The sequence below is a fragment of the Coffea eugenioides genome, chromosome 8 (assembly GCF_003713205.1).
Source record: "Coffea eugenioides isolate CCC68of chromosome 8, Ceug_1.0, whole genome shotgun sequence".
Classification (NCBI taxonomy): domain Eukaryota; kingdom Viridiplantae; phylum Streptophyta; class Magnoliopsida; order Gentianales; family Rubiaceae; genus Coffea; species Coffea eugenioides.
The window spans coordinates 32,442,343-32,461,380 of NC_040042.1; the positions used below are offsets into that span (position 1 = coordinate 32,442,343).

General features: G+C 37.0%; 2 protein-coding genes across 2 annotated transcripts; both read left to right on the forward strand.

Annotated features, from left to right (window-relative positions):
- Positions 1–679: 679 nt before the first annotated feature.
- On the forward strand, positions 680–10,362 carry LOC113780560 (viridiflorene synthase-like). The gene is made up of 10 exons (XM_027326353.1): positions 680–799; positions 1,244–1,517; positions 1,624–1,996; positions 2,399–2,617; positions 2,850–3,039; positions 3,142–3,387; positions 4,188–4,376; positions 4,488–4,549; positions 5,620–5,883; positions 10,173–10,362. Exons 1-10 carry the CDS (start codon positions 680–682, stop codon positions 10,360–10,362), a joined length of 2,127 nt encoding a protein of 708 aa, XP_027182154.1.
- A 57-nt stretch (positions 10,363–10,419) lies between these two features.
- LOC113780561 (probable carboxylesterase 2) lies at positions 10,420–10,734 on the forward strand. The gene has a single exon (XM_027326354.1). It carries the CDS (start codon positions 10,420–10,422, stop codon positions 10,732–10,734), a length of 315 nt encoding a protein of 104 aa, XP_027182155.1.
- The last annotated feature ends 8,304 nt before the right edge of the window (positions 10,735–19,038 follow it).

The window sequence follows — 19,038 nt, forward strand, 5'->3', positions numbered from 1 at the left end:
GGGAGGAAAAGAGAAGGGTTTGGGAATGGTTAAGCCTGTTGAGTGTTGAGGCTTACCTCCACGCAAATCCTACTGCCTACAACTAATTATAATGAATGCTAGTGAAGGACTCTTCGACATATTTTCTTCAAGATTGAAGTACACACTGAGGGTGTGTTTCCTTTTTTGCTTGGTTTGCTTTAAGCTGTTTGGTTAAGTTAAAAACAAAATTGAATCATAGAGAGAACAAAAAATATATTGTGTTTCTTATGGAGAAAAAAATGGAGCTGATGCCTAATATCTCACATGGATCCAACTCAGTCCATTTAATGGAGAAAAGGGAAAATAACACAACAAGAATATGCTCAAAGTTGGAAAAATGTGCTATAATTATGATTACTCCTTTATGAAATAAAGCTGAAAGCAGCTCAATTTCTTTTTGTTTTCCATATTAAAAAAAGAAAAGGTATTTATCCTTTTTTTATTGTTGATTTTTGGTTCTCACTATTACTTTTATCGTCAAGCATTCCTTTTTAGAAGAAAATATATGATGTGAGCAAAATTTTCTACTTGGCTCCTAGCGACTGCTTGGGTGGTTGGATCTATAAATACGTACTCTAATTCCTTGGCTAATCATCAGAGTAGTCACAGCAAACAACACTTAATTGATCGTAGTCCTACCCTAATTTTCCCCAAGAATATGGCGTCAACTCAAGCTTCTTTCCACTCAAACAGCCTACAAGAGACCGTCCGCCCGTTAGCAGCCTTTCCGGAAAACATTTGGTCTGATCGTATCGCTCCCTTTACTCCCGATAAGGAGGTTATACTTACTTTTCAGCTCCTATAACCTCACATGTTTTTGTTCATATTATTTTTTCCTTTTATAAGTTGGAACCATATTGTTATCCGCTCCCACAAGTTCACGATCCTTTGTAATATCCGCTATCAATCCTGGCATGATTGTTTTCCCTTGATTAATTCTATAGTCTCCTATCAAGAAGGGGGAAAATACAAAAAGATTAGTTGTTATTTTTCGAAGAACTAGACATCTGATTTGTGATATTTGGTTTGCTGTTTCTTAGTTGTACTTGGTTTGCTCTTACCTCGACTTCATGTAGGATTCATCTAGTGCAGCACTGTTGCATTTCCTTAGATTTCAGGGTCTGGTTTCTCCTGTTTAGTTTCTAATTGTTCCATTTCCCAGCAATATCAAAGCGATCAATTTGACAATATGACTAAAGAAATATTTTTCTGATGCTTTCAGGAACATGAAATGTATGAAAGAGAGATTGAAATGTTGAAGGCAGAAGTGAATAGCATGCTTTTGGCAACCGGAAAGACCATGATGGAGAGATTCGACTTTATAGACAAAATAGAACGACTTGGTGTCTCGCATCACTTTGATATCGAGATTGAAAACCAACTACAAGAATTCTTTAATGTGTATACCAACTTTGGGGAGTATTCAGCTTATGATTTATCTAGCGCAGCGCTTCAATTCCGACTTTTTAGACAGCATGGTTTCAATGTCTCTTGTGGTACGCAACTTTCATATTAGATTTGCTAATTTTTAGTGTGGACTCACCTATTAGTAAACCTTAACACCTAATTTTTCTAACATATTTCCAAATAATTTCCAAACAGGCATCTTTGACCAATTCACTGATGCTGAGGGTAAGTTCAAGGAATCCTTATGCTATGACACAAGGGGTTTGTTGAGTCTATATGAAGCTAGTCATGTTAGAACACATGGAGACGAAATTTTAGAAGAAGCTCTTGCTTTCACAACCACTCATCTGACGTCTGGAGGACCCCATTTGGATTCTACTCCTGCAAAACAAGTGAAATATGCCCTTGAGCAGCCGTTGCATAAGGGCATCCCTAGATACGAGGCCTGGCGTTACATCTCCATCTATGAGGAAGATGAATCTCACAATAAAGTATTGCTGAGGCTAGCCAAGTTGGATTACCACTTGTTGCAGATGTCATATAAAGAAGACCTTTGTGAGATAACAAGGTGCACCGAGACACTAGCTCTCCAATGGGCAGATCTAAGATTTGTTTATCAACACTAAACTGCAGAGATTTATATTTTACAGTACTATACTTACATGCAGCTTTAGGTTCGCTTGGAGCTTAGTAGGATTCTATGATATCCATAACATTTTAAATTGCCAAAAACAAAAATTTTCTTTCATAGTCCAGGTTGTTAATATAAAAATCTTATATTACTACTCCCTTTCTATGTTGAACGGTGCCCTACAAATTATTAGAATTTTATACTAAAAGTTAGCCAATGTAACTGCCACTCGTTTGCAATTTTATCCGAAGTATTACATGAAATTCCTTCATATATGACTATGCTTCACGAATGATTGTGCAACCTTTTTTTTTTTTAACAAATGGTAACAATGTATAGGTGGGGAAAGGAATTGGAGAGTGTATCGAAATTTCCATATGCAAGGAGCAGATTTGTGGAATGCTACTTCTGGGCTGTTGGAGCCTTGTATGAACCTCAGTACTCTCTTGCTCGAATGACTACAGCGAAAGCAGGAGCCGTTCTTACAATGATCGATGACATCTATGATGCTTATGGCACTCTTGATGAACTTCAAATTCTTACAAGCTCCGTGGAAAGGTAGGCTTTTATGTTAGTCATCTCACACAAGTGAGGCAAGCATGCTGCCAAGAATATCATCTTCGAAAAAACTACATATACCAGCCAAAATAATTGAGTAATGCACTAAAAAGCTGTCTTACTATGAGCTAGTAAATAATAAAAGGGTGATTATCCAAACAATCTTCTCTAGCTTGACGTTGCTTCTTGGCAGTAAGGTGCATTGATATAGGAAATTTTGCTTTGCGTGCAGGTGGAATAGCAGTGGAATCTGGGATAGCAGTGGAGTCGATCAACTCTCGGACTACATCAGAACTTCCTACACCACACTTCTGAAATTTAATAAGAAACTCGGGGAAGATTTAGCTAAAAGGCAAAGAACCTATGCATTCGACAAGTATATAGACGATGTACGGTACCATGTTGCTAATTTTAAGGACTGTGTTAACATACACCTTAATTTGCCTGTTAATTTTCAAATTGTCGTGGCCGCCAATACATGGAGTACTAATCAATATTTCCCTGCGTTCATTTGCCCTCATTAGTGGAAAAATTACATGAGGACAAGCTTCACTCAGTCTAGGTGGTTCTTCACAAACAAATTGCCTTCTTTTGCTGATTACCTGAGCAATGGTGCGATCACAATCGGAGCTATTCTTGTATCATCAGCAGCTCTCTTGTACATGGATTGTGCCTTAGAGGATGTTATCAACTGGCTGTCAACTAATCCAAAACTTATGGCTGCTTACTCAACACATATGCGATTGATGAATGATTTTGGAGGTCACAAGGTCAGAATTTGTTGTAGCAGTTAATTGGTTATCAAAATTAGATTAAGATAACTCACAGAATTTCCAAATAGGATTAAGTTATAGTCATGTTACGTGCCTTGTTAGTTTTGTTCAAAACTTCCAACATAATATGCACATTTTTTTTTGAGCAAAATAAATCCTTTTTTCATTGATAGATCTACCAAGAGAGCTTTGCAGAAGAGGAAGCCATCCTCAATCTACATTAGACTACACTATTTCTATACACTCTACAGTCAAAATTTGAAAGAATGGACAAAAAGAACAATAACAATCAACTTTGATCCAATTCCCACTCAAGAACCAACTCCCAATTCTCTCTGATGCGAGCAATCTTGTTCCAAGATGTAACTGCCATCTGCATTGCATAGACCAGAGTAGCCATTACACCCATGGAAAGTAGACAGTCATAGAGAAAGCCAGCCTCTTGAATTTTTAAGCAAATGATTGAGTCCTACAATTCTTACACCAACACTGCAACTCCTCATTCCAAGTCTTACGCCACCACTGCGACACCACAGAACATGCACATAGATTAAACTTGTTTTTAGATCTTGTTCATTTTCTGTGCAAACGCTGCATAGACTATGCATATGCATTCAGTCTGGGATGCTTCTCATGAACAAAATGAAATACAATTTAGTTCACTTGGCGAGTTACTGCTTTACCAATGATTAATACCCTTTCATACTTTATGTGAGTAATTCGGCATTAAACAAAACTTTTTCGCTGCATTTTATTAGAGTTTTCATGTTTTCTGTTTGAACTCCTCGAATTTGAAGTTCGACAAAGAAAGGGGCAGTGGCACAGCGCTTGAATGCTACATGAAGGACTATAATGTATCGGAGGAAGAGGCAGCCAGGAAGTTTCGAGAGATGTGGGAGGATACTTGGAAGGTTATGAACGAGGAATGCTTGAGGCCTACTCCCATTCCAAGGGATGTTCTCAAAATGCTTCTCAACATCACAAGAGTAAGTGAAACCGTTTACAAGCACCGAATAGATGGATTCACTCAGCCACATGCCATTGAAGACCATATAAGGGCAATGCTTGTGGATTTCATGTCTATTTGAGGATGGCAGTGGTGCATGTTGATGTCTTCAAGGGATTGGCCCTATGAATGCAGGCAGTATCAGTTAGTGAAGTATGTTTTTCTATTTTGCCCACTCCTGTATTTAAGTATATATAACTAGTCTGGGATTACATGCATTGCACGTTCTGTATCTCCTTTTTTTCCCCTTTTTGAAACTTTTAATAACGTGTTTGTTTTGACAAATTACTAAGTTGAATAAAAGATCATTCTGTCTTTTTATATGTTTCTGCACACACATATGTATATTGATAGTATCACTAATTAACTAATCATATTTTCAATATTGATAGTGATACAAATTTGATATTATAAATGATTGCCTGTAAATTTATTGTCTTAGATTAGATATTAATTGCTAGCAAAAAATAGTGAACTTTAACATATTTTTGGCATCTTTAGTATCGTTGTGTCTTTGATTCATTCAATTGGGATGAAGAGTTTAAACTTAGAGTGAATTTATTGATTAAATTCGGTAAACCCTCGGAACTTAACAGCTCAGTTGCAATTTTCTATTCTCAACTTTAAAATTTTGCCATCCTTAATTCTACGAAATAGCTTATGTACTTATAAATAACTTGTGTATTTTGCAATTATGTTTCGTGATTACAATTAGGTAAACATTCGTCATATAAGTTTAAAGATTAGCTGTTAAATTTTTTCAATATTCAAAGTATAAAAGATTTATTATATACTGCACAAATATTAGAAGGCTAATCATCTGTTATATACTAAGAAACATCTGAATAATAGAACTACCAAACTCAAGTTCGGGAAGAGATAATATTTGGAAGAAAATCTGGTCTCTTAAAATTCCCAACAAGACCAAGCATCTTCCATGGCGTATATGTCATAATTCCTTGCCTACGCCTGAAATCCTCCATAATAGAAGATTTCTGCTGATTACAAATGTGCTCTTTGCAAAAATCCACGCGGAGATCTATCTCATCTTCTATTTGACTGCCCTATCTCGGTGCAAATATTGGGCTCGTACTTTTCTGGATAGGCAAATTAATGCATGTCTCCAATCTGGACCTGACATTTGGGTGACGGAAATTCTTAGATCTTTGCCATCAAAGGATAGCGAACTTTTTGGTACTCTATTATGAAATATGGAGTAACAGAAATGATGAAATGTTTAATGGTAAAGTTCGAGAACCTTTGACCATTGTTAGTTTTGCTCTCCAGCACCAGGCAGCTTTCAAAGAAGCAAACGCTTGCTCTTTGTTAGCCCTTTCTCAAAGTTCATCCCTACCCTGGTCAATGCGTCCTGCTCCCCACTATAAGGTCAATTTTGACACTTCCATTTCTACTATTAAGCAAGGTTTTGGTATTGGTGTGGTCATCCGTAGTTATGATGGTCAGTTTATCGTTGAAGAGCAAATCGTGTAATATATCACCAAACAATACACTTGTACTTGTTCAAGTCACTAATTTAATGTGTTAGCTAAAAATGTCAGTAAACTAACCAAAATACATGCTTTGTAGCATTCCGTGTAATTAAATCGTTAAGACAAACGGAATTCTTTTATCTCCACTTGTAGGCTTGATTTTGGAGGGATATAATCGTTGGTTCATCTTTTTGGCTAACTTTTGTCTATGTAAATACTTGAATAGACCCAATTTACAGCTCCACCTGTAGACCAAGTGACCCAAAATTTGCCACATCATCAATGCAAATTTAATACCTAGAAACCAAAAATTTTTCCGTCTTTCTACTCACCATCTTGATTCACAACACCACCGACTAAGTCAAGAAGTTCTTCTCTCAAAGCTTTTGGTGTCCCTCCTGTGTCTTACATTCTTGTCTTTATAATATCAACCAATCTTGCCTTGTATCAGGCTTACATATGTAGAGCTAAGCCATTCAAAGTTGGAATTCATTCATTAAATCATATGAGAAAGGAGATAGAAAGAAAAAAAGTATAAAAAAAGAACTCACTGTAGAAAATTTTGGGAGAAGAGAGGAAGAAAATTCATCAATCACATCTTTCATTTGATTTCTAGATCTACTTAGAAAATTATAAGTCTTGCATTTTTGGAGGACATGAAAAACTATAAAGTAAGTGATGTGACTCTTACGATGGAGAAGAAGAGGCTAAAACAACTAGAGATGTAGGCTTTATCCCAAATAGAGAGGAAGGGGGAGGAGAATCTTCTAATGGAGGGGGCGAGAAGTTCATGGGTTACTGGCATAATAGGAGGTACCGAGTGAAAGGAACGGAGCGGTGAAGATAGGTGGGAGGGAGAAGGTAAAACATAGTGTTTATAATAGTGGTGGTGATAATTGGGGCATTAAGCAGAGCAGTAGAGGTGGAGTAAGCAGAGCAGTAGAGGTGGAGTGGAAAGCTTGAGGATCCAGCAGTTGTAGATAAATTTTAGGAGAAGAAGAGTGAATAGCCAAGAAGTTTAGCTATTGTGGCACTACCATTGTGGCTTCTTTAGATTACTCAAAGTTTTTAGATCATTTTGTCCTTCAAACCCTATGCCTACAGATCCCGTGATGTCCATTCCGATTGTCTTCATGGTGAAATTACGCTGAATGCTACAAAACATGCAATTTGATTAGTTCAGTAACATTTTTGGCTAACAAAGTAATTTAATGAACTGAACAAGTACTAGTGTATAGTTTATTGATATTTTTCGTGATCTGCTCTAAAAAGAATGGAAGGTCTAGTCAGTGTTGAACTTGCTGAAGTGAGGGAAGCGACTCTATTTGCTAAGATGCTGATGATTCCTACTCTCATATTGGTGGGAGATGCATCCTCAATTATATAGTTGATTAATAGCACGGAAGAGATCTTCTCGGATAGTGACTCAATAATTAAGGACATTCACGCTTCCCTGTTAGATCAAAGCAAAGAAACATCTGAATAGATATATTTATGGTGTTTAATCTTATTTCAAGCAAGTTCACATTTTGTATGGGATACTTCTTTGAATATGACACAAAAAATCCTTTACAGGACATGTTATAAACATTGCAAGAACTAGAGAAGAGATATTGAGTAATTTTCATAAACTACAAGAGGGTTAATTGATATATAACCAAAATAAACAAAATGCATTCCCATAAGGCTCAGAAGGCACATTTTCAATAAGAAATAGCGGGATCAAAAAACGCATATTCAAGGCAAGACACTTGCTGAATTCAAAAGTTTAGACGTTTCTCAATATCATTTGTCAAGTGAACTATTGGTAAATACTATTACTATTTCAAATATTTGCAGCCTACTACACGCTATACCAAAGTATATTTTTTTTAAGCTTTTTGTATCATATACATTATGGTAAATAATTGATGTACTAATTTGTAGGACTAGTGCATGGTGGTATTCTTTCAATCTTTGTAGTATTTTTGACATAACACCGGCCAATAGACTTGTGCGAATTTTCCAACGTCATAATTAGCGTTGCTGATAATTAATCTCTGTTTTTAAACTCGAATCGGACCCGTCGGTCCGACCGGTCGAACCGGGAACTGTCCAATTATCCGGTCCGAATTAACTCTAAAAATTGAAAATTTTAAAACTCGGTCAAACCAAGTCAAAAATCAGGTTTGACCGAATTTGACCCGATTTGACCGAAAAAATAAGAACCAGATGTAGAGAACCTGCCAAACCCAAAGCCGTTGACCATGTGCCACATTTCCAGCCAATACACTCGGGTCCCACCATCCACCACCGAAATCAATTTTTACTTTTTTTGAAAGGCAAAATATTTTTAATATTATGTTTTGACTCCTAGGTTGTTAAAAATTATTAATATACCTCAAATATTTCATACTTTACAATTGTTGTCTTAAAGTTTGGTGTTATTTTTCAATTAAGTTCATAATTTTAATTCTAAACTTGTTAATGCTTATTAAATAATATAAATTGCTACTTGATTGTTCTAATTTCTTTGTATTTTCTTGTTAAATATATTTGAAACATCAAATATATATATATGACTATACCTTTATTAATATTAACATGTTATTAGGTATTTTACATATAATATTTTAATTTTTAAATAATTTTTGTTTATGAAGTCATCCGGTTCAACCCCAATCGAACCCGATTGAACCCATTGACCCCTAAGCTCGACCGAGTCGATACCCGGTCTGGTTCTGAAAACATAGCAATTAATTAGAGAAAACTAAGATTGACGGAGACTCTGATAAGTTACTGTGTGATACAGATGTCTCCCGATTCTTTTTGTCTTAATTTGTAAATCTGTTTCTCAAATTGAGAGAAAAGAGCAGGCGCGTACGTCGCCCATGACTATTCTATTCCGGATGCTTGTAACTATAGTGTAAAGACTTTCAAAACTCGTACTCAATGGACACTTGGATGTGAGCACCAAATAAAACTAATATATTCATCTAAATTATTTTTATGAAAATTGATTTTATATTTAAGCAATAAATCTAGAGTTAGTCTTATGTACAGTGAAACTATATACACTATTACAATTGAATACGTGATACATAAGAAAATTTTAGATTTTAAATTTAAATTCAAATGAATTGTTATGTGTCCAATGATAACGATATGTATGGTGTCAAGTATAGAAAATTAATTTATAAATCTAATATAACATGTTGGCATAAATAGGTAATTATTTAGAACTTGTTTTAAGTTATTTAATAGACTATATGATTGTGTACAGATGGTAGAAAATGAAGATTGAATAATGGGAGAAGTTTAATGACGTATAACTATGAATTGAGTGGTAGTTTCGTTAGTATGCAGTTGAAGATGGCGGCATTCAGTTTTAGAAGGAGATTTTTTTTTTTTTTACAAACTTTGTTTCTGATAAGTTGGAACCACTCTAATTTTATAATTAAGGGTCCAATAGAAAGTTTAAAAAGTGACAACCGTATGTTAATATCATGGTTCTCACAACTTGTATTACGTTATATATATCCTTATACTATATAGGAATGAGTTTGGGTCAAAGAATGGCTTTGGATTTCAACCGCAAGAGTAGGGATATTTTGGGATTGTGAGGTTGTTTTGAGTGTAGTTATAGCATTGGGTACTACTTTAGATAGCATGTGTATTATTGTGTTTACTGAAATGTCCTTGTGTTTTAAAAGATGCAGTGATGATTTGTTCAAAGGTTTGGGTAGTTTGGGAATGTGAGATTATTTGGTCATCTTTTCTACAACAGGTACAACTCATAATAGCTTCTTTATTAGTGCAATTACTTAAATATCCTTGTAGAGACATTCATTTTGATTTATATCAATTATTACTGTTGTTTTACTATTATAATTTGAAGAACTTCAAACGTCACTTTCATCTCAATTAAAATAAGGACAACGTGGTTTATTAAGGAATTTATGACTGAGCATTAGTTTCAGCTTCAATTATTCAAATGTCTGCCCCTTCACATTCTTCCGTTATGTTCCTTTCGTCTTCCGGTAAATACTTATTTGTATTGCCATTGTATTTTGAATTTCAGTATGATTCTTTGGTGAAGCTATTTTTGGTGGTTCAACTTAAGGTGAGATTTCATTCTTTTTTTTAATGGTATGATTTGCTTTACAAAATCGCAGTTTCTATTGTCAACTAAATGTTTCCATTCCAAAATTGGATACTCTGTTAGCGCAATTTAATGTTGATATTATTGTTTCCCCACAAAGTTGGCTGTTCTATACAATTTAAATGGTGTGATTTTGTTGGAATAGGTTTGGAGATACAAAACTTACTCTTCTGATCTACTTACATGGTGGAGGCTTTTTGATCAAATCTGTCTTCTCTCCTACATATCACGCACACCTTAATGCAATAGTTGCAGAAGCTGGTGTTGTAGCAGTTTCAATTAACTATCGGCTCATCCCTAAGCACCCTCTGCCTATTGCTTATGAAGATTCTTAGATTGTAGTCAAATGGGTTGCCTCTCATTCGAATGGCGAGGGTCTTGAGGTATGGCTTATGGATTATGCTGGCTTTGATAGGGTGTCTTTTGATGGGGCTAGTGCTAGTGGCAACTTAGCACATAACATGGCGTCAAGGGTTTGGCTGGAGATACTAGACGGCTTCAATCTTGATGCAATTTTTCTCAATTGTCCTTATTTTTTGGGGAAAGATCTAATCAGTATTGAGCTAACGAAATTACAGGCGAAGGCCTATGTTGAGGGCATCTGGCATTATGTTCACCCAAAATCTACGAGGGTTGATGATCCATTGCTGAATCCTCTGATAGAACCAAACCTTCTGAAGCTAGGCTGCAAAAGGGTGTTGATGTGATACACCGAATTTTAGGATATTGTTTTCAAAGAGGATATTAAGGTTTATTTATTTTGTTTTGTTCTAAAACCTTGTTTTGTTTTAAAAGACTAGAAACCTTAAATTTTAATCAAAAACCCTAGTTTTACTTGTGACAAAAATGTTTTTGTTTAATTGAGTTTATGTATGACAATGCATGCTTTATGATAAGTAATTTTAATAGGTGGGTGGTTAGTAGGCTCGTGAGGGGTAATTAAGTTTGATGGATTGTTGGATTACATTAAGTTGATGATCTATGGAGTTGTAAAATCTCTCATGTTTTTCTTACAAATTTCCTTTCAGTTGGAATCCATTACGTTAGGATAGGTTTACTATGCATTCACTCCCTCAATAGTTATAATGAATAAGAAATTTAAGAGTTTTACCCTTAGTTTTATAGTTCGGGTAAATTATGATTTTTTGCGTATTTTGGCCGTGTGATCACTTGGTGAGGTATGTGTACTAGATTTGGTGGTTAAGAGTGAGTTTTATATAAGAAAAAGTGTGTGAATAGAAGTGATAATAATAAGTGAGTGAATCATAAGTTAAAATCCTAGTACGTGCGAAATAAGGAAAAACGGGTTGAACTGACGTGTACCGTTTGTTACCGATTGAGTACACCACTTGAACACCACTTTATTACCTTAATATCCTTGTTATTATTGCAGAAATATCAGCCCTTAATTATCCTAGAGAGGGCCAAAATTATTGACCAAAAAGAAAGGAAAAAGAAGAAAAATTGAAAACTTAATCTTGGAGTGACAAGTGGCAACCATCCAAGGGTTATTTGACCAACCAATTTTCTTCATTTTTATCACCAAATTCACTTCTTTTCCTCTTCATTTTTGCACATTCCAGCCGAGCTTCAAGAGAGAAAAACACAAGAGAGAAACTAGCAACCTTCACCTTGAATCCATCCTTAATTGAGTTAGGGTTTGATATTTTCAGCTGTGATTCTTGTTTTTTATCTAGTATATGATGTTGGTAAGCTTGCATAGAGACTTGGGCTATTGATTTGAGACATAAAGGTGATTTTCAAGCATTGAATCATCAAATTTCCAACCTTAAGGATGAATCTACCCTGTTTATGACTTGTTTAATTCGTCCATGTTAGAGGCATAATCAAGCCTAGGTCAAAACATGAAAGTTGTAGGGAATGGAGCTATATAGCTCTCTGTAAAATTTCAGCTCAATCAGAGTACTGTAGCCTATGAAATTACTAAAATACCCCTGACTACCAAATGCCCTATTTCACGGGCAGTTTTGAGATTTCACATTTTTGGCTTCATTTTTCACTTTGATCCGTATCAAATCAGCTTTTGGTCAAAACATGAAAATTTTAGTTCTATGTTTCAACTTTCCAACGTATCTGAAAACGCCTCAATCGGACTTTTGTAGCCAGAGTTATTGCCATTTGAATCCAGTGCTAACAAGCAGACTGACAATGAAATTCTGTTTCTGTAATCTGCAAATTCGACCTAGATCAACTGTAAACTGGGTTGACTTGTCTTCATGAAAGTTGTAGCCCTTTGTCTTAGTTTCGAAATTCTATCTAGTACATCTTGATCCGATAATCACAACTCTAGTTATGGTCAAAACCGTATAACCCATTTTCATACCGTTTTCTGTCGCGCGCACCGTTTTCATTTCCGCGCGCGCGCATGCATTTTTTGGCCCTTTTTGCTGTGTTGGCCATTTTAGGCCCTATTTCCATTATGATGGTTGTTTGACTAATAGTTAAGTATAATCTTTTATTACACACAGTGACGACCCGGACAGAGTCGGTGGACCCGTGTAAATTGCCTTGATTTACGTGCTAGTTATTTTGGGTGAGTAATTGGGTTTGTTTATGTGATAAATTATCAAAGTATTTTGTATATGTTAAATGGATACTTAAGCGAGGGTGTACTTTATCTCACTCGACCTAAGTTCATTCTCTGCTCTTGATTTCATATTGGAGAATACATGCCTTGTGGTGAGTATCACCCCTTGTGATGTGTGCTGTTGGAGTGATTATGTGACTTGAATATTTTGATGAGTACTTTGTTGAGAGGTATCCTTTGTTGAGAAATTGGATATCTCAGGGTTTGGTTCCAACCCGGTTCCAAGGGTAGACGGACTATTCGAGTCAGTCGGGGTTTGGTCGAAGTTAGTTCTATGCTAACCTTGGGATTTCATTCTTTGTTAAAGCAAAGTGATTTTGTTTTGCTCGAGCTGCTGTGTGCTGTTGACTGGTCAGCGGGGATTGATAAGGTGAACGGGGAAGTAAGTGGAGTCTACGGACTATGAGTATTTTGGTTGACAGAGTGTTAACAGGTGGTCAAGCTGGGAATTGAACTGGCTTTGAAACCATTTATATTTTGGTTTACATGTTTATTTAGCTGTGATTTTATATTTTTACCCCGATTATTCACTAAGCATATAACTTACCTCATTCCATTTGTTTTCCTTAGCAGGGGCCGACACGGGGATCGTTCGAGAAGGTGTATAGACTTTTGGTTTATAAAATCGTTGATTTTGCCCGAATACTTGTTATAAGTTGACTAGTAAGATATATATATTTGTTGTGGACGTTATAATTAGTAGTTTCTTTAGGGTTTACTTTCTGGTACTAGTGGTGTGTATGGCCTGATGTAATAGCTTATACAACTTTTGAAGATGCAATAGTGTAAATAGAATTTTCTTTTAACGTGACATCTATTTTCTCGTTTTTGGTATCGAGTCCAAGCTCGAACTAGACAGACGATCCGCTAAACCCTTTGATACGCCTCTGGGTACGGTGAAGTCGTCACAGGCAGTATCAGAACGCCTAGATTAGAGAATTTGGGCAGTTGGGAAATGTGTTATAGAATATATAAGTATTCGATTGACTTTAATTTGAATCGTATCTATTAAGATGAAAGGCCGGAGGACTGATTAAGTGATGTTTTGTTGTATAAGTATGGAGGCTGGTGGACCTAACGATACCGGGGGACCTAGCGATACTGGTTGACCTAGAGATGCCGGAGTAAGAGCTAAGAGTGTAGGTGGACCGGCGAACCAGGTGGTGCGCCGATGAGTCCATAAATATCAGAGGAGGATCGGGGAACCCTATAGGCTGTATTCTCCCTTCGATCGGATGAATCGATTGTGTGAGTGTCAACATACCTATGGATATTCTGACGAGGTTGTTATGGCTATAAATGACGAGCGTCGTCGCCTAGGTAAGGCGGTTGACACTCTGAGGGCACAGTTGGAGGAGGCCAGAGGAGTGGGCCATGGACAGGCCATGCGCCTGCGTGACCTTGAGGCGGGGTTTCAAGTTGAGGAGGAGCGGACGTATACTATCGGTCGTCAGCTTGAGAAGACCCACCGCCACCTCTTCGCTTTGAAGGGGCAGATGAGAGAGAGAGCCCGGGGTATTATGCGAGACGGTGAGATTCTCTTGGATGTGGCTGCAGAGGTGCCACCTAAGGCTAGCGGCGCAGGGCCGATGGATGCGATAGACTCTATGGGCTCTGTAGGGGATTTTCGTTAGAGTTGTCATTCTGACTTGTTTTGTTGACACTTTTTGGAGCCAGTGTACTCATGAACTAACATATTTTGTATTGGTTGGATGATGTGTGAGAACCTTGAAAAAATATATACATATATACACATGTTGCATTTGCATTTTAGACTCTTAATAACTTTTATCATTATTGGTTCTTGAATAAGTATATAAAAATAATTTTTAAGTTACAAATAATCTAGTTGTGCAAAATATTGGATTATTTGAATTTTTGCCAAGTTAAGTTAATATTTCTTGACGTAGAGTATTTTATTGCTTTAATATTAATTCTTTGAATTTCGATAGCTAAATTTTAAGTGTTATTAACGTTAAGTGACAACGGGAACCTAGAACTAAGACGAAAATGATTTGGGTCAAATTCCTTATAACTGCGCTTAGGACGTTAAAATTTCGATAATTGAATTCTCACGAGTTTAGTACACTAGTAGGCTATCGAATTTCATTTGGGGTAAGATTTTGGAATTAGTTTACGAGTGAGAACCTAAGTAGAAGGTCGACCAAGTTGTTAAAAGACCAAATTAGCCTTCCTACATTTCAAATTCGCCATGCAGCCATGGAACAATTGTTGAACAAGCTTCAATTCTAAACAATTCCAATTTTTGTCGGTTCCATTTTTCACTCTTCATTCCAGCACCTACCATCCCTAATGCTGACTTAGCCACTTAAAACACTCCATTATATACATTCCACTACACACACACTCCACTATATCAACTGCATTCCACCACAACAACACTCCAATTCTATTCCTTCCTCCTGCCATGAGCCGAGAGTGGAGTGAGAGAGAGAGGGAGCCGAGTTCTTCATTTTCCTTTCTTCCTGTCCGTAAGCTATACAAAAAAAGTGAGACCTGCTGATTTTCCCCCTTTCAACCGTGAGCTGATGAAGAGACTGAGAGCCAAATTTCCTCCATTCTAGTCGCAAGCTTGAGCAAGGGAGAGGGAGAGCTAGCGGACTGCAATTCTGGACTGCCGAGAGGAGAGAAATATCGCAGCTGCTAAGTCGTGTGTGTTGAGCTTCAAACTAAGGTAAGTTCTGGACTTAGACTAGTTGTTTATTGGTTGATGAAGCTGTTTAGGGGCATGCATGTGAGAGTTGTGCGGTTGGATGAAGAATTAAGTTACAAGAAATCTGGTTTTGAATGAATTTGGGTTTGCCGAGAGCTTGGGCTCGATATTACAGCTTTAATTGGCCAATTGGTGGTGATCTGAGTTTAATTGTGTATTTAGCTAACTAAAAACTGGATGACTATGCCTTGCATGAGGTTAATCAGCTGTGAGAAAGCAAGAAAATTGAAGGAATACAAAATCTGCTTGCATGCAAGCCAACCGAGAGCTGACTTGGGTGAATTCCTGGTTGGTTAGTGATTTTGATGTTGTCCGAACTTGGTTTTGGAGCAAATCTGATAGATAGCTGTTTTTTTTTGGTCATGCATGTAGCTGATGAGTCGTGGTTAAAAAAAAAGAATAGAAAACTGAAATTGTGGCCGAAAGGGGGGGGATTGAGCACTTGACTAGTTTTCCTTCGAATTTTAGCTAAGATTTTTATACTGGGTATTTAAGATTAGTTTGTAGCTGGTTAATCACCTTTTGCATGTTGAGTTGAAGTAAAAATTGAAGGAAGTTATGGACAAAACACTATAGGTTAATTGGTTATATTGCTGGAATTTGTACATGGTTGCTAGCCGTACTAGTTGAAACTTTTGGTGAGATTACTTTCTGGATTTGTGTACTATTTGTTTTAGTTTAGGTTGGACAGATTATAAGCCATATGTTTAGTGTTTCTAGCAAGTAAAAGATGGAATTAATGGATTTCTTGAATTAACATTTGCTGGAATTTTTCTTGACTATCGAAACAAGAAAGGAAAAATCTGAAATTCTAGAGTTAGTTGTGTGTAAACTAGCCGTGACTTATCTTCTATGTTTGAGTTAAATTTCTGGTTGATTGTTGCAAGGAATGATTGTTTGTCGTCAAGAGCTAATGATTGATGAAGCTCTTGGCCATTTGAGTAATTTGTGCAAGAGTTAGATTCTTGGTGAAATTGTTCAAGTGGTTGGCTGAAATGTATTTGGAAGGTCCATGGTTTGTGATTTGGAATTGTTTTGATACCTTGGACTTCCTTTGTTGAATTTTATTTGGAATTGAATCTGTTGAGACCTAGGGCTAATGATTGATGAAACCCTAGTGAAAGTGATGTTTGAATTGTGATTTGGCTATTTTGGCAACCGGGAATACAATGTGCAAATGAATTGAAATCGTGAAGTCCGTTTTGGTCTGTTGAATTTGAGTACTATTAAATCAAGCTTTGTGGAATTATTTTATCTTAATATCAAGTTATAGAGATTGAGAATAGCACGTTAATATTAAAATTTAAATGACAGGACTTTTAAAACCTTGCTAACTAGTTAATTCTTTTCTTTGCTTAAACTAGTTTTATTACTTTTAGGAAATAATTGTATTAACTTTTAAATTTTAAGTTTTTTGTAAAATTATTCCTGGCTAGTTGTTTTGAGGAAAATTGTTAAAAACATGAGATTTTAATAATTTTAAAAAGAAAGGCTTAGAAAACTTGTTCGGCAAGAAAACTTGTTTGAATTAATTTGGTTTTAGTTGCACCTCTAGAAAGAAAAGTATCTTTAAAGGAATCATACGAAATATTTTATCGCTTTATTAGCTTTAATTCTAAGAGATTTATTAATTTTTCTGAGAAAATAAACTAGTTATATACCAGATAATATTCTATATATAAGCCAAGAGTTTGTATAGTAAAACTTATAGTTTTTAAAACTTGGTTTTCTAGGGTTTAGCGAGGGCGTGGACTTCGATTCCCAGCTTGACTTTTGAGCTTCACTTTTGGTGAGTGTCCGTGCTTGTTCTATGACTAATGTGTTAAAGTGCTTTCTTGACTTGTTATGTGATAATTGGAAGTGGATTTCCAGATCCATCGAAGTGGGCAGTGTGTACTTTATCGCACTAGCCCTTTCGAGTGGTGAATTATTTGAAATATTTTCTCGAATATCTTGCTCGCACTAGTTAAGTACTGAGTGGGGGAATGTACCACACCTGAGGGTGGGAGGGCCTCTTATCCTAACTCAAGTACCAAAATTTTGCAATTGTTGACTCTAGCGTGGACTCGTCAACTAAACCACCAAGCAGGGGAACGTACCACACCTTAGGGTGGGAGGGCCTCTTATCCTGATTTGGTAAACACGTGTTGTGACGTCGTGGGGTGAATCCCTCGACTAGTCTATAAAAAGGTATACTCGAGTAATACCAAACCCTCTCGTGAGAAGAACGGGCCCGCTGGGAGTAAGTTGGTTGGAGCGTGTTAAGGAAAAATAACGAATCTACATGGACCCTAGATAGTGAGAGCTGACGGAGGGTCAACTGCGATTAATTTTGATCAAGCTTGTGGAAAATGGCTCCTGAGAGCCCTGTATCCTACACTATGCTGTTATACGCTTTCCTACTTGTTAAATTTTAGTTTGGAGTTATTATTCGCTATTTATTTTATATGATTGCATGTTTGGGGCACCACTGAACTTTAGCTCACCCCACGATTATTTGTTTTCCTGAACAGGTTTTGGCATCCAAGAGACTTGAAGTCTATCTCTAACTTTTGTAAATGTGGTTATGAATTGGACTATGTATCTTTTGTTTTGGGTTGCCACTTGAAGCTAGAAAAGTGCAAACCCTAAGTTTTGGCTTGTATGAATGTATTTGAACTTTGCGAGTTCACTTTGTGGTTTGTATTGTATAAATGTAGTTATGTGTTAAACTGGTTGGGGTGTACTTAAGAGTGAACGTTCGGACGTCCATTGGGAATGTTATCTCTGAAGTTAATGTGTTCCTAGTATTCGGGTCATTTAAAGGTTTGGCTTGTTTGGGTGGCGAATGTTGTTTTGGAATAAGTTATATGTTGAAAGGGTTTAGTCGGTTTCCTTGCGTGAGTCCTGGCGAGAGTTGGGCAGGCGACCCGCCAATCCTCTGGTTCGCCTTAAGGAGAAGTGAGGTCGTCACAAGTGGTATCAGAGCCTAGGTTAGAAAAATTATTTGAAAGATTTATTAGATATGTTAGATACCCTGAGACTTGTAAAAGCTAGGAAGCGAGATAATTAGACATACCCTAAGTAGTACTTGAGCAAGTTAGCTAATTAAATTTTAACTTTTGGATTCTTGGTTATTTTGCAGGTATGAAAAACGGAAACGGACATGCTAATGGTAACGGAGTGGCTAATGGACATGTAGAGCTTCTTAGGTCCATTTCTTATAGGCCACGAAACGGAGGACCTCGTATACGTTATACACCAGCTTATAGGTACCCCCGATGCCAGTGTAGGGTCACATATGCCTACCCTAATGAGTTAGTACTGTCCTTAGACGACGAGTGTCGCCAGTTGAGGGACGCTAATCATACTTTGACCCAGGACGTCGAGGAGTTGAGCATCATGTTTGATACTCAGCTTGACCGCATAGCTGAGCTCGAGCAGAGGTTAGCAGCCGAGAGGGCTAGGTTAGAGGCTGCTCGTGAGGAGTTAAGGAGACAGAGGTCTCGATTGACTCGAGTAGTTGAGGAGGTACGAGATAGGAGTGCGGGTATTAGGGCTGACGCCACTATGATGATAGACGAGGTCATGGGTATCATTCAGGGCACTGCTCAGGCAGGTGTTGAGGAGGACCCGGAGGAGGACTCGGAAGAGGATCCGGAGGAGGACCCTAAGGAGGACGTTACTCCT

What these genes read in the sequence shown, in the direction of transcription:
- LOC113780560 (XM_027326353.1), top strand. Translation starts at nt 680, where the DNA reads ATGGCGTCAACTCAAGCTTCTTTCCACTCAAACAGCCTACAAGAGACC. An exon ending in CCTTTACTCCCGATAAGGAG is followed by an intron (nt 800 to 1,243) that starts GTTATACTTACT and finishes TGATGCTTTCAG; the next exon opens with GAACATGAAATGTATGAAAG. An exon ending in ATCGTTGAAGAGCAAATCGT is followed by an intron (nt 5,884 to 10,172) that starts GTAATATATCAC and finishes TTGTTGGAATAG; the next exon opens with GTTTGGAGATACAAAACTTA.
- LOC113780561 (XM_027326354.1), top strand. Translation starts at nt 10,420, where the DNA reads ATGGATTATGCTGGCTTTGATAGGGTGTCTTTTGATGGGGCTAGTGCT.